Raw genomic sequence first — 13574 nt, forward strand, 5'->3', positions numbered from 1 at the left:
TGCTCTTCCCTGCCCTGGGCAGGGTAGCACAGATGTGTGGCAAAGCAGGCCTTTCCTCCATCCCTCTGCAGAACTGGCTGACTGTATCTCTGAGGCTCCATTTCTGAGAAGGGGAAGCCTGGGGAGGCAGAGGACGCTGGTGCGGGGAGAGAGTCATAGTTATCCATGCAACCAGGCAGTCTGTCTTGGAATACAGGGCTCCTTGCAAGCCGGTACCCCTTGGCAATCATGTGGCCAGGAAGGCCCAGCCCAGGGATGCCCACAAATCCCTTCCCTTCTCAGGGCCTCAGTCATTCCATCTGTCGAATGGGTACAATCATCCCCACTTCACCCAGCTCATCAAAGTCAACAGAACTGAAAGCGCTTTGGAAATAAAGATTCAGTGAGATCATTGTACAAATGAAGATGGTTGTTATTAGACCCAGGAACAGGGTCTGAGGGAAAAACAAGCAAAAAAAGGTGGAGTAAGTGTTCAGGATTCTCCCCTTGAACCCCTTGAGGAAAAGGGAAGCAGGCAGAGGGCAGGAAGAACAGCACCTACAGGGAGGTGGGGACTGGGTTCTGGCTCTGCCAAGAACTGGTCATTCCCCCAGGACTGGGTTTCCTCACCTGTACAGAGAGGAGCACAGTCCCTGCCAGCCTCCCTCCAAGGGCCTCAACGTGGCTTCAGCAAAAGGGCAAGGTCAGAAGAGTTTTGCAAACTGTAAAATGCAGCTCATGCCTGCAGGCTAACTGCAGTTCCAGGACCGGGCCCAGCTAGGCTCCGGGAGCGGACACAGTGTGCGCTGGCGACCTAGACACTGTTTGAGGCCCAGAGGGTCCTTTGAAATCCCTCAGATCCCTAACTCCTTCTCCCCCGTCCCCTCAAACTCCCTGGATTCCTCTGTTCTGAAGTCCGAGAGACCCGACCGAGGGGTTGCTGAGGCCTGGAGAGAAGAGGAGGTCCTGCCCTGGACTGACCCCCACCCCAACACGGCTCTGAGGCCGCGTCCACACCAGCTGCACGGTTGACAAGACTCCACCTGTGGCCTCTGAGTTCCGGCGACTCGCCAGTGGGTTTGTCGTGATTAACGAACGCAGTCCTGACGGTGAGGATGGGCCATGGTCCTCGGCCCTCTTTTCCCTGATGACCACCCTTTCAATGAGGTTTTATGTGCATCCAGATAGTGCGTCAGCTCCACTCCTGGGTAAGGGCTGGAATGGCAGGTGGTGAATTCTTCCTAGCAGCACTCCAGGTGGCCGCTAGCCCTGGAAGGAGAGCTGTGCCCACCTCTTGCTGGAACCCTCAGGCCACAGGGCCCCCACCCACCCGGCCCGGTGGAGGCTTGAGCCTGGCCCGTCATTCCCCCAGCGCTGGGCCTCAGCTCTGAAGAGAGACGCTGGGAGAGCCCTCGACAGAGTGCTTCAGAGCAGCGCCTTGAAGAGGAAGGAAAGGGAGGCGCCACAAGAGAGCCCCAGCGCCAGGAAGAAGGTCATGAGGGTGCCGGTCACCTCCCTCTCCTGTGGCAGCACCTGCCTGGAACAGACAGGAGAGGAGCTCTGAGAAAAATGTGGGGCCCACCCTGGACCCAGCCCCATGTCCTATGCCCCTCTAACAACGGGACGGATGATTTCTGGTCTGGGCTGGCCCAACTTCTGGGCCACTATAATGAGGCCCTTCCCTCTGGACTCCAGTTTCCTGATCTGTAAAATGGGGCCACTGGACACAGACGTCTCTCCCGCCCCTGGGATCCAGATGCCCCTGCCTTCCTTCTTGGCAAAATGTCCCCTACCTGGTCTTCCTGTCCCCTCTACGCTCCCTTGTCCCCAGGGTGAGCAGCCCAGGAACTCTGCTTGTGACCTCAACCTTGGGTCCCCTGCAACTGAGAATGTGGGAGAGTAGCTGGGCCCTAAGGAATGACAGTGCAACCTGCTTGCTCACAGAGGGGGAAACTGAGGCCCAGAGTGGAGGCCCCAGAATCGGCCTGGGCTGCCTTACTAGGTAGGAACCTCCCAGCCGAGTCCCCCGCTCCTCAGCTCCTGGCCTGACGGCGGGGCACCAGTGAGGCCTGGAGAAACAGCTCGGGCCGGGCTGGCCGGAAGCCAAACTCCTGGCAGCTAGCTGTCCCTCTCCAAGAGTGAGCCCACCTCCCCACTCCCAAGCCCTCCCCTCGCCTTCCCATCCCCCAGACCTGGGCGCCAGGCACATGGTGAGGGACACCAGGTAACCATTTGAGACAGCGAACAGCAGCATGAAAGTGATGAAGTAGGCATCCTGGGGGAAGAGAATGGGCAGTCGGGACCTCTCGGGCACGTGGCACAACATGAAGAGCGGCACGAACAGGACGCGCAGGCAGACCAGCAGGGGCAGCAGCCGGCTGTCTTCGTCGGGCTGCGGCGGAAGGCGGGGGTGAGGGCGTTCCCCAGGAGCAGCGCCTCTGCTCCGGGCCAGCCCCTCCACTCAGCTCAGAGAGTCAGCTATCACTTCCCCTGACCTACCCCGTGTGAGCCTGGGAGGACCCAGCACGGGCCCCTCTGGAGAGCGAGGGGCAGGGCCAAGGCCATCCCGCCCATAAGCGCCCAGCCTCTGCCTCTCTGAGCACCAGTCTGTGCAGAACTAGAAGAACGTCTCTGGTTTTCAAAGTTGGTTGCGCTGAGCACCCCTGGGGGTTCCAAAGAACCCTTTGGGGCAGATGGGATTGGAAACTGGGGATCCAGACCCGATCAGAGCACCTCCTCTTTGATTTACTATATCTGTTGTGTGTCCTTGGAAGGTTTCATTGAAAGAAGCAGCATCATGGTGAAAAACAATCCAAATACTAGGAATCCTGCCTGACCTCTCACATGGTGCGGGAACCTCTGTGTAAACACTCTCCACGCACCAGGGGCTGGGCCCTCAGCTGGATGCTGGAGACAGAGGTCAACTGGACATGGCTTCTGCTTTCAGAGAATTCAGTCCAAGCCCTGGCTTGCATGCCTCCAGGGGCTGGTGCTCTGTGCTAACTGGCTGTTCTGTTACCAAACCCAGACCAGGGCCAGTCAGTGTTGGGAAGTCACTCTTCCGCGCCCTTTCACACTCTCTGATCCCTGACTGCTTCTCCAAACGGCTGATCACCCCAGTAGACGTGCTCACCCACAGGAAGTAAGAGGTTAGGCTCCGTCCCAGACAGTCCATGACGTTGAAGAGGAGGAAGCAGCAGATGGGGTTGAAGAACTGACCTGGTGGGGGACAGAGGGGGCTCATCCCGGTCCAGGCTGCTCACTCCCCTCTCTCCCCTCCTTTCACATTGCCCTGTCCTCTGCCGCTTCCCACTACTCACTCCACTTCCCAGGACCGGTGGAGCTGGTCACCATGGCTGTGATGGCCGGGAAGACGGACAGGGTGACTGTGAAGACCAACACCAGGCACAGCGCCGTCAGCCAGATCTGGAAGCCAGAGGAAGGGGTGTGAGGGGGCAGCCAGACTCGGAGCCCAACATGCGGCCCCAACTCCTCCACCCAAGCCTTGGCCCCGGGAGCGGGACACTGGGGCCTGGCCCAGTGTGTCCCTGACCCACCATGACCCTGTCACCTCGGGGTGGACAAGCTGAGTACTAAGGTCTTAGTCCATTCTAAGAGTCTCTGGGGTAGGCTGAGAGAGCAGCTCTCTCTTCCCCAGGGATGAGGGTTGGGGGTTGTATCCAAGCCAAACCTTCCGGAGGACAATGAAAACTGAAGGTTTTTCTGGCTTCTGGGGTTCCTCTGGTTCCACCTCTGTCTCCTTCTCAAGGTCAAGATCCAGAGTCAGGGCTGCCCTCTGCGGGCTGTTGGGAATCCCATTCTTCTCATCTGGGGCAAGAGGAGAGGGCAGGGTCATGCCTGTGACAACCAGGCCGGAGGAGGGGAGATTCCAAGCAGTTAAAATGAGTGACCCTCCACCAGTCCAGGTGCAGGCCAAGAGAATTAATGGAAATACGCCAACCTACTATTTATTGGGCTTCCCTGGTGGCTCAGTTGGTAAAGAACTGCCTACAATGCAGGAGACCCAGATTCAATCCCTGGGTCCGGAAGATCCCCTGGATCTTCCCTAATGGCCACTCATTCCAGTATTCTTGCCTGGAGAATCCATGGACAGAGGAGCCTGGTGGGCTACAGTCCACCAGGGGCTTGCAAAGAGTCAGACATGACTGAGCAACCAACACTTTCACTTTCACTGTTTATTAAGTACATACACGTACCAGGCACAGTTAAGCACCTTAGATGGATTATTCCACTACCATTGCTTTATAAAAAACAAAAACAAAAAAATCCCCTGAGGCTCAGAGGGGTTATGTGACTTGACTGAGATCACACAGCTTGGATGTTATGAAGCTAGGATTTAAACTCAGACACACCTGGATCTAGGACCTGCAGGCCTGAAGCTCTGCTGCCTCCCCGTTTTATGGAGGAGGAAACTGAGGCCCAAAGGGCAACTGAAGGGATAACTTTAGTCCCACTGACTTCCCTTCAAGATCGTCTGCCTCTGCTCACTTGAGGCTCCTAGAGATGAGGGCTCTAGTTGGGGACAGAGGCAAAATGCTTCCCTGTGGAGAGGGCTCCAGCCTCCCCTGGCTCTTCCACCTCCCCGGCAGGGTCCCGGGCTCACCAGACTGGAGAAGCTCAGCTTTGGTCTCCAGCTCCTGACCATGCGCCTTCGATGGTTTCTTGGCCAGATAGTAGCGGGCAAACTTCTGCAGAAGGAAAGCGTTGTCCCTGCCTGGCTTGGGCTGAGGTGCCTGGATCCCTCCCCACCCTGCTGACTTAGAGGCTGGGGTCCCCCAGTGGCTGACTCCTTTGGGGATCAGGACTGGGCCCCTCTGCCTCCTTTGGCTTCTCTCAAGGCCTCAGACTCAGGGCGGTATCTGTGATGCTCCGAAGTGGGCCTCGAGCCCAATACCAGGCTCACCAGGTGGGGCAGGCTCAGGTAGCACACGATGGACATGACGGTGCCCACGCAGGGCGTGATGAAGTACCCCAGGGCAGACGTCTGGGCATCCACGCCACCTGTGCAGAGACTTCAGCTGCAGAAGGGAGGTCCACCAGCTCCCTCAGGGAGCTTGTCCTCCTTCGCACTACACACATCTCAGATTCACCTCCTGGCCTCTCCCATTCCTCCCACTGACACTGAGGACCCTTGTGCAGGGGCCCTGGCCCGGCCCTTCGCATCCCTCACTCGGTCATTTTTGTTGAGCGCTTACTATGTGCTCATTATAAATGCCTGCTTCTTACAATCTGAGTATGGAGCTGTAAGAATCATTCAGGTTGGGAAGCAAACACAGGTAAGTACCTTATCCAATGCCCCTGGCTAGAGAACAGTGGAACCGGAGTTCAGACCCAAGTCTATCTGAATCCCACACCTGTCTCCCCTTCCCTCAACCTACTGCCACAGGCCAGTGCTGGCCTCAGGAATCCTGCCCTGGGCCCCAAATTAACCCAGTCCTCACCCATCATTCTCTCATGGTAGGACTCAAGAGCCCCATACCCAATCCCCAGCTCCCCCATCACCTCATCACCTCTGTATCCACCACAGCCCAAAACATCTCACCCTTAGCATACACTCTGCTCCCCAGAATCCCAGACTGCCACCCAAATCTACTTACTGGCCATGGATATGAGCATGGCAAGGGCAGCGAAAATCCCAGCCAAGCCCTGGCCACTGAGGAAGATGGTGCTATACTTGGAAGGCATGGTGCCCAGTTGTCCGAAGAGGCTGCCTTGCAGAACTGCACCGAAAGCTGTGGAAGGACAGGATTGGGGGCCGCTGCTCAACTAGGCAGGCCCTGAGGGCCCCCTGGAGGGGGTGTGGCTGGGTGTACAGGGGACTCTGGACTAGGTTGGACACTCTGGTGTAACACCCCACATGCATTCCTCTTCCGTGGTACAGCCCTGGGTGTGAGGGGCTGGGGGCCAGAAGACCTGCTCTCAGGTCACTGCAGGGCCTGGGATGAGTGACTTTTCCTCTCCTCTGGGCCTTGGTTTCTCATCAGGGATATGGGTGATGTTTCTTCTGTCTTCCCTTCGATACCCTGGGCCCTTTCAGTTACAAGAGGCTCAGCTGAAGCCCTGGTCGGGCAGGGTAGGGAGGTGGGGAGGGGAGGTGCTCACAGTTGATGAACCAGACGGAGGCCATGGTGATGGAGAAGAAGAGCCCGGGGCTCATGTCCACCTTGACCAACACCGCCGTCAGGGTAAAGAGGAACAGGATGATCAGCAGGCTGCCCAGAATCCGCACCGTCTCAGGGATGCTGTTTGGAAGGGGGAGAGGGCAGAGTGGGCATCGCTGGACTCAGGCCAGGCGAGGGGAGGAGGGCGAAGAGTTTCATCCCAGCACTGGACAGTGGGGACTGGTGAGAGACGCAGAGGGAGGGGAGGGAGGATGGGAGGGCTTCCCTCCGCCCACCGCCCGGGGCCCAGATGGAGCTGCCTCAGCAAAGGGGGCGGGACCCAGGGGGCGGGCCTGAGACTGAGCCCGGGGGGCGGGGCTCTCACCATTGGTACAGGAAGGAGTTGAGGAGTGTGAAGAGCAGCAGCGGCAGCTGCGACAGCAGCGTCACCCAGTTGTTGAAGTTGAAGGTATCTGCGGAGCTCGTGTGGTTGGTGCCCAGGGTCTCGGCGGTGCTGTTGGCCCCCGCCAGCCGCCCCTGGAAGTACTGCCAGGAGGCCAGGGGGTAGGGTGCAGGGTTACCCCACAACCTACCTAGCCTCGGGAACCCCCCAGCCTTCTTCCTCTGCCTCCTCCCACGCCCGGGATCGCTCCGTTAACTTCTGCGGGACTGTCTCTCTCTCCTTGCGCTGTCCCCAGTACCTGGCACGTAGTCGGAGCTCGATGAACGGGCACGGAATCGAACTGAAGTCTGGGACCGAGCCCAAGCCCTAAGAACCCCCAGCTTGGGCCGTGCTCCATCTCTGGATCACCCCTCCTCTCCGGTGCCTCGGTCGCGGCCCCCACCCCCACTCCGGCAGCAGTTTCTAGATTCCTGGGTATTTATGGAGCTCTGACTGTAAGCCAGGCTCTGGATCAGATGCTGACCAACTGCTTTCTCTCTGGAACACACATCCTGCCACAGCTCTGCTCAACTGCCCCTCTCCCCACCCATGGCTCCTTGTGGCCTGCAGGGCAAAGCCCTAAGGTTATGGAACAACATTTGGGGCCTTTCAGAACCAGTTTCCGTTTTGTGGCCCATTTCTTTTCCATCCTGCTAGAGCTCCATGCACCCCAAGCTCTGGCCCTTTGTACAGGTTGGCACCTCTGCCTCTCATTGCCTTCACCAGGCTGCTGGCTCTGTTTGAAATTCCCTCCCCTCTCTGACCACTCACCTTCCCAATACAAATACTTTACCTACCCTTCTCCCAAGTTACAGATCACCTGATTATTAATCAGAAGGAGTGGCTGTCTCCTCTGGGGACCCACTGGACTCTGCTCCAAGCCTGGGATGGCACACGCCATGTTACATCACCAACATTTCCTTGGCACCTATCTTGCTTTCAAGACCAGGGGCTGGTTCATCTTTGGGTCTCCAGGGCCCAGCACAGAGCTAGGCACTGAAGAGGCATCTGGAAAGTTGTTGCTTTTAATATACAAGAATAACTCCGTACCAAAGAGAACACAAGCCCCGGATTCCTGCCTTCCCTTGAAATAATGTAAGCTTGGTGAGGATGCAATCTTCCTCAGCTATGGTTCCTCCTGTAACCCCAATGCCAGGAACTCTAGGTGTGCATTGGATGAATGAATGTAATTCATGATATTTCAAAGAAAATCAAAGGCTTGGATAACCACTTTTGGAGTTACCAGCCCAGGAATAATGACAAAGGGGAGGTGGGTGGGTAGCTCCTTGCTGGCTCCACAGGATCTCCTGACCTGGTGGCCTTGGGCTAGGATCTGGGCATTCCTGAAAGCTTGTGGATCCTAGCCATGAGAGAGGGACCTCTCCTCTCTGCGGCCCTCTGTTTCAGCCGACAAAGGAGACACAGTGAGGATTCCCTAGGAAATCCCATGGACAGAGGAGCCCGGTGGGGCTCCAGTTCATTGCGGTCGCAAAGAGTCGGGCCGACTGAGAGACTGACACTCCCACAGGCAGCGTGGCAGGGAAAGGCCGCTGGAGGGACGGCTGGCGGTTGTGGCCTTGGATCTATCATTCCAGCCACGAGTCTCACCGGGATGGCTGTGATGAAGAAGTTCCAGGGGAGGAGGGTGCCCAGCCCGAGGATAAAGAAGCTGATCCCGACCAGGTGGTAGCTGTGAGGATCAGACAGAAGGTCACTCGGAGGACTTGCCGCTCCGGCGGCCCCTCCGCCTCCCAGACCAGCACCCTCCCCCACGCCGCTCGGAGAGCGGACTACAACCCCCATCACCCAGGCTCAGGCACCCGAGGCAGGGGGCTGACGGGAATTGTAGTTCCAACTGGTCTTTGCGCTTTAGAGAGCCCAAGGGGAGCGGCTCTGCGCTGCCCACGGCCGCAGGATCCCCATACGCCGCACCCTACATGGTTCCCAACTTGCCTGTCCCTCGGGGCGTCTCCTCGTGCCATGGCCGCCCGGCAGGATGAGCCAGGGTGGGAGAAAGAGGCGGGCGCCGCACCTGCACCTGCCCCGGGGCCCGTGGGCCACGCCGGGGACCCGGGAGGCTGGGTCTGGCCGGTGGTGGACACGGGAAGCGGGGTCGGGTCTTCCACGGTCCGAGACCGGGCAGTGGAAGGCGGAAGCCGGGCAGGGAGCCCCACGCCAGTTTCTCCCAGTCTCAAGTACCGCAGGCTCGGACCTCGGCTCCGCCCCCGGGGCGGAGACAGTGGGGAGCCCCACCCCTCCCGGCCCCGGAGGACCGGGGACTCCAGACTCCAGCCCACCCACGGCCTGACCTCCTGGTCCCCGGACTCCGCCGCTCCCCGTGCCACCCGAGAGGCTGTGATCCGGGAAGATTCCCCCGAATCTGCGGGCGCCGGGCCCCGACCCGTGCGGGCGGGTTGGGGGAGGTAGTAGGGGTGTCCGCCCCGCCCCGGCCCCCTGCCCAACGAAGTGCTGTGGAGCTGACCTGGCGCGAAGTTCTCCAGGTTCCGGCAAGACGGAGGTGGTGCCGTGGCGGCGCTAGCACTCGCTAACGTACAAGACCACTGGGTGGTGGTAACCCGAGAGCGGCCAGCCCGGGGGGAAGCCGGAGAGACCGTCTGTCGTCGGCGGTCCTGGGGGGCTGCACTGAGCTGGGTCCCCCCGGGAGGCAGAGAGGAGGGCCAGGTGTCGGAGCTGGCAGAGCCCGCTGGCAGATCTGGAAGACAGACAGATGAACTCTTCTTCTGCAGCGGGTGCCTGGGGAATCGCCGGGACTTTGGGGCGCACAGCGGAGGGTCGAGTCCCTCGGGGGCGTCCAGAGGGGCTTACTGGTGGCGGTGTGGCTAAGCTTCGGAGCAGTGGTTCCGGAGGAAAGGGAGACCCAGAGGAGCCTCCAGGCCTGCTCCCTAGTCTTACGTGGTGCTCTCCCATGGTGAGTGCCACTTAAAAAAAGAAAAATTACTTTTAGGGACTTTACTGGTGGTCCAGTGGTTAAGACTCCGCGGCCTCTGCAGGGGAAACGAGTTCGATCGCTGGTCGGGGAACTAAGATCCCGTGTGCCGGCTTCCCAGGTGGTGCTAATGGTAAAAGGTTTGCCAGTCAATGCAGGAGACATAAGCGAGACAGGTTCGATCCCTGGGTCAGGAAGATGCCTTGAAGAAGGAAATGCCAACCCACTGCAGTATTCTTTCCTGGAGAATCCCCATGGACAGAGCCTGGTGGGCTACAGTCCATGGGGTCTCAAAGAGTTGTACAGGACTGAGCGACTCACACACACACACAGGCAGCTGGGTGCAGCTAATAAATAAATATGACTTTCAACGATCCCACGTCACATCGTAGCAAACACTGAGATGCATTCAGCTCCCAGTCTTTTTCCGTGAAAAACTTTGTAAAGATGATAAACCATTGCACTTTTGAAATTAATTTTCTCTAACTCATATAATTTACAAGAGGGTTTGTTTTCTCTGCAGTTGAGATGCTGGAGAAATTTTGTCACAAATTATTTTCATAAGTAATGACATTTTATGGCCCTTTCCTGGTTACGTGTGTGTGTTTTCTCCATTCTATGAGGCAAAGACTGTGTTTATTTAGTATGGCGTTTATTGCAAACATCTAGAGCAGCTGCCTGGTACATAGCACACGCTTGAAAAATGTTTGGTTAACAAATGGATTGCAGTGATATGCAAGTGATTTTCTAGAGAAGAGAGTCAGCTTTAAATTACAGTGATTGAGAAAGTATACTGTGTCTTCAGTTTGCTTTCAACCTTTTAGAATATGACAAAGAGGAAAGTCTCAATTGTGGTGCTAACGTTTTAACACTTGTTAATCTCTATTTAGGTAATCTCTCTCTCTCTCTCTCTCTCTCTCTCACACACACACACACACACAGAACTGACCTCAGAGCTTTTGCTGACAATTTTATCTAAATAGAAATTAACAATTTTTATTAAAACTTTCATTCTGTGTTTTTATAGTTACTTTATTTTTAGGGCTGCTTATGCTGGTTTCCTATTTATTATAATAGATACTTTTCCTTGAAGATGAATTTATTTATACACTTAATATAAATTAACATAAATTTACTTATGAAAAATGAGTCATTTATAGACAATTTATAGAAAATGAAGCCCCATTTGGGGCTGCAGGTGGGGGTACAGCTGAGACACAGGTTTCCATGGAAAGATATGAGGAAGTGAGGTTTGAGAAACTCTGCACTCATGAGGCAGTAAGCTAAGACGATGAGGGCATTCCTCCAAGAGAACAGCCCGTACCAAGGTCAGGGACATGAGAATGCCAACACGTTCAGGGACATACAAATAGATCCCTTTGGCAGGCACGGCAGGCGGGAGGGGACAGAGCCTCTGCAACAGCAGGTCTAGTTATGACCAAGTGCTGAGTAAGGAGTGTGGATTTCATTTTAAAGGAGTTCTCCGCGCAGTCAAACTCAGTCATTCTTTTTTTTTTTAATTTTATTTACATATTTATTTTTGGCTACACTGGGTCTTTGTTGCTATGCATGAGTTTTCTCCAGTTGCGGTGCTCGGGCTTCTCGTTACAGTGGCTTCTCTTGATATGGAGCACAAGCCGAAGCCTTCAGTACTTGTGGCTCTAGAACATAGACTCAGTAGCTGTGGCCCAGCCATGGGCTTAGTTGCCCAGAGGCACGTGGGATCTTCCTGGACCAGAGATCAAACCCATGTCCACTGCATGTGCAGGCAGATTCTTACCCACTGTACCACCAGGAAAGTCCAATCATCCTCTTAATATGCATTCTGTTACTATCCTGCAATGAAATTCACCTATCATAAAGCCTATCTACACACACAAAAATCAATGTCAATAAAATACCTGATTGTACTACCCAGTGCTGGGAGCCAGAACGGGAGTTCCCACCCATGACAAAGGTCATGCGGAGAGGCCTGATATGCAAAGGCGAGTCAGGACTCAAGGGGCTCCCCCCTGGACCTGCCTGAGCATCTACCCAAAACCAGAATCTGTCTGTTTTACTATTTTACGACTTTCACCAACTCCTCTGACATTAACGAGGGGCTATCCCCAACCACCTTTCTCTGAAGGAAATCAACTTAAAGCTCTAGTTAATAAGTCTCCTGGGCATAATAGAAGTGTTTAAATCCAAACCCCTCAGACGGCTCCTAACTTGCCTGACAGGTTTACCCGGACTCCTACAGCTATGCATACGATTCTTTATAGTCTCCCAAGGCATGGGGAGCTTAAGATATTCAAATAGTATAGAGCCTCTGGGAGAGTTAGAAATTTTTAGAACTAGTAGAAGATTTCATTGTTGAGCCCATGCTTGCTGCCAAGTTTCCACATCCCCTGTATTGTATCCTTGAAAGTGTACTAATTAATATAGTTGGTACATAGAAAAAATAAGTAGCGGCCTTGGTGCTACCAACTTTTTTTTTTTTTGGTGCTACCAACTTTAGACCCTTAAGGTAATAAATTATTTCCTTGTCGTAAACCCACTGCACCTCTGCCCTATAGAAATTCAACTTTATCTAACACCTTTGGAGGATGGCGCCAAACTTTAAAATATAATTACTCTTAGAGAAAATAAGTCTTATGGTTGACAAACCTTTATCAGAGTCATAAAATGTTAACAGGCCTTCTGGCCAGAAGATGATGTAAATCACCTAAACCATTTACATACGATAAGTTTGCAGAAAAGCAAAGACTGCTGACTTTGCATGATTTCACACCCCCTATTATCCTCTATGCACAACTTAAGGTATATAAGCTCCCTTTGAGAATAAAGCTACGGGCCTTGCTCAAAGCTTGGTCTCCCCATGTCGTTCTTTCTTGTTTCTTTTTCTCTCTTTTTCTCTTCTGATCTTCCTTCAGGCCAAAATAATTGGAGCGCTGAGGTCCTCTGAGACCACTTACTTGCCTGGGCTTCTAAGACCCACTCGAGAAGGTGGGGCACCTTCAGTGATTCGAGAGAGCGCCCGAGGCCTCCATGGTCAGAGCAAACCTGGTGTCACGGTTATATTGATTTTTCGCGTAAACCAGTTATAATGAGCCTCTAATCTCTTTGCTTTGCTATTCTAATCGCCAACGACGTCATCCTGAAGGAATCCCTGGATTCAACTGGGGCTGGACTCTGGTAACCCAGGATAAAGAAGAATGCATGTTTGAGTATGTTAATGCTCAGGCACAGTGAAGCAATCTGATGCTGGCCCCTCTTTATGCGTCTACTGTGTTTATAATGCACATACAGTGTAGGCAAACCGGCCACTTCGAGACTGCTAGTTTGCTCTTGGTGATGGGATTTACCGAGATGGTGACCAAGTCTTGGCAAAGTTCCAAACAAAGCCACATGCAGCTGTTCCTCTACATAAAGAGTAGCTGTGTTACCAAAAAGTGCTGTGTATATTTGAACCTTCCCAATAATACATTGCATCCATATGTGAAATGTGGTTAGTCTAGGCAGAGAAAATCATAAACATGATTTTTAAAACTAAGTAATATGCCGGGAGCCGGCATATTGCATATTGAGTGCATAGTGCATATTGCATATTGAGTGCAGCACTTTCCACAGCATCATCTTTCAGGATCTGGAATAGCTCAACTGGAATTCTATCACTGCTGGGAGGCAGTGAGGAACTCCGCCCATGACAAAGGTCATGAGGAAGGAGGCTCGGCACACGCAAAGGCGGGATCCAGCTTCAGGAGTCCCCCTGGAAATTCTCGAGCATATACCCCCAAAACCAGAGTCTGCCTACTTTCTGCTTTGTGCTTTCACCTACACCTCTGACTTTACGGGGGGCTGTCCCCCACTACCTCTCTGAAAAAAGTTAGCTTACAGCCCCAGTTAATAATTCTGGGTGTGACAGTGTTTAACCTACAAACTCCTTTGGAAATCCTCTAGCCTGCCTGAATAGGTTTTTCCCGCCACATGTGATTGTTCAGAGCCTCCCAACTGTGAGAGGCAGGAGATGCTCTAAACTGTGTAAACACAGATTCTTTTGAGTAGTTAAAAGATTGATTAGAAATTGTATTGGTGAAGGGAT

At 54.2% G+C, this 13574-nt stretch overlaps 1 protein-coding gene across 4 annotated transcripts; it reads right to left on the bottom strand.

Moving 5' to 3' along the window:
• Window positions 1-391: 391 nt before the first annotated feature.
• SLC29A2 (solute carrier family 29 member 2) lies at window positions 392-9253 on the bottom strand. Of its 4 annotated transcripts, none has more exons than XM_070783157.1 (13): window positions 8497-9253; window positions 8152-8233; window positions 6487-6647; window positions 6103-6242; window positions 5598-5732; window positions 4904-5001; window positions 4604-4688; window positions 3671-3807; window positions 3300-3405; window positions 3113-3198; window positions 2172-2254; window positions 1773-1862; window positions 392-1516 (listed from the first exon to the last, which is right to left on the bottom strand). In XM_070783157.1, exons 1-13 carry the CDS (start codon window positions 8523-8525, stop codon window positions 1405-1407), a joined length of 1344 nt encoding a protein of 447 aa, XP_070639258.1. In that variant the 5' UTR covers window positions 8526-9253; the 3' UTR covers window positions 392-1404. The 4 variants fall into 4 exon arrangements, with proteins under 4 accessions (XP_070639258.1, XP_070639255.1, XP_070639259.1 ...); XM_070783154.1 differs by having other exon boundaries at window positions 2172-2371; window positions 8497-8849; XM_070783158.1 differs by lacking the exon at window positions 1773-1862 and having other exon boundaries at window positions 8497-8842.
• Window positions 9254-13574: the final 4321 nt, after the last annotated feature.

This window comes from Bos indicus, chromosome 29, assembly GCF_029378745.1.
Source record: "Bos indicus isolate NIAB-ARS_2022 breed Sahiwal x Tharparkar chromosome 29, NIAB-ARS_B.indTharparkar_mat_pri_1.0, whole genome shotgun sequence".
In the NCBI taxonomy this organism is placed as follows: Eukaryota; Metazoa; Chordata; class Mammalia; order Artiodactyla; family Bovidae; genus Bos; species Bos indicus.

Coding starts and splice junctions, on each gene's coding strand:
- SLC29A2 (XM_070783154.1), bottom strand. CDS start 8,525: ATGGCACGAGGAGACGCCCCGAGGGACAG. Junction 4,689..4,903: donor ACCTGAGCCTGCCCCACCTG/GTGAGCCTGGTA, acceptor TTCCTTCTGCAG/AAGTTTGCCCGCTACTATCT. Junction 1,517..1,772: donor AGAGGGGACAGGAAGACCAG/GTAGGGGACATT, acceptor TGTCTGTTCCAG/GCAGGTGCTGCCACAGGAGA.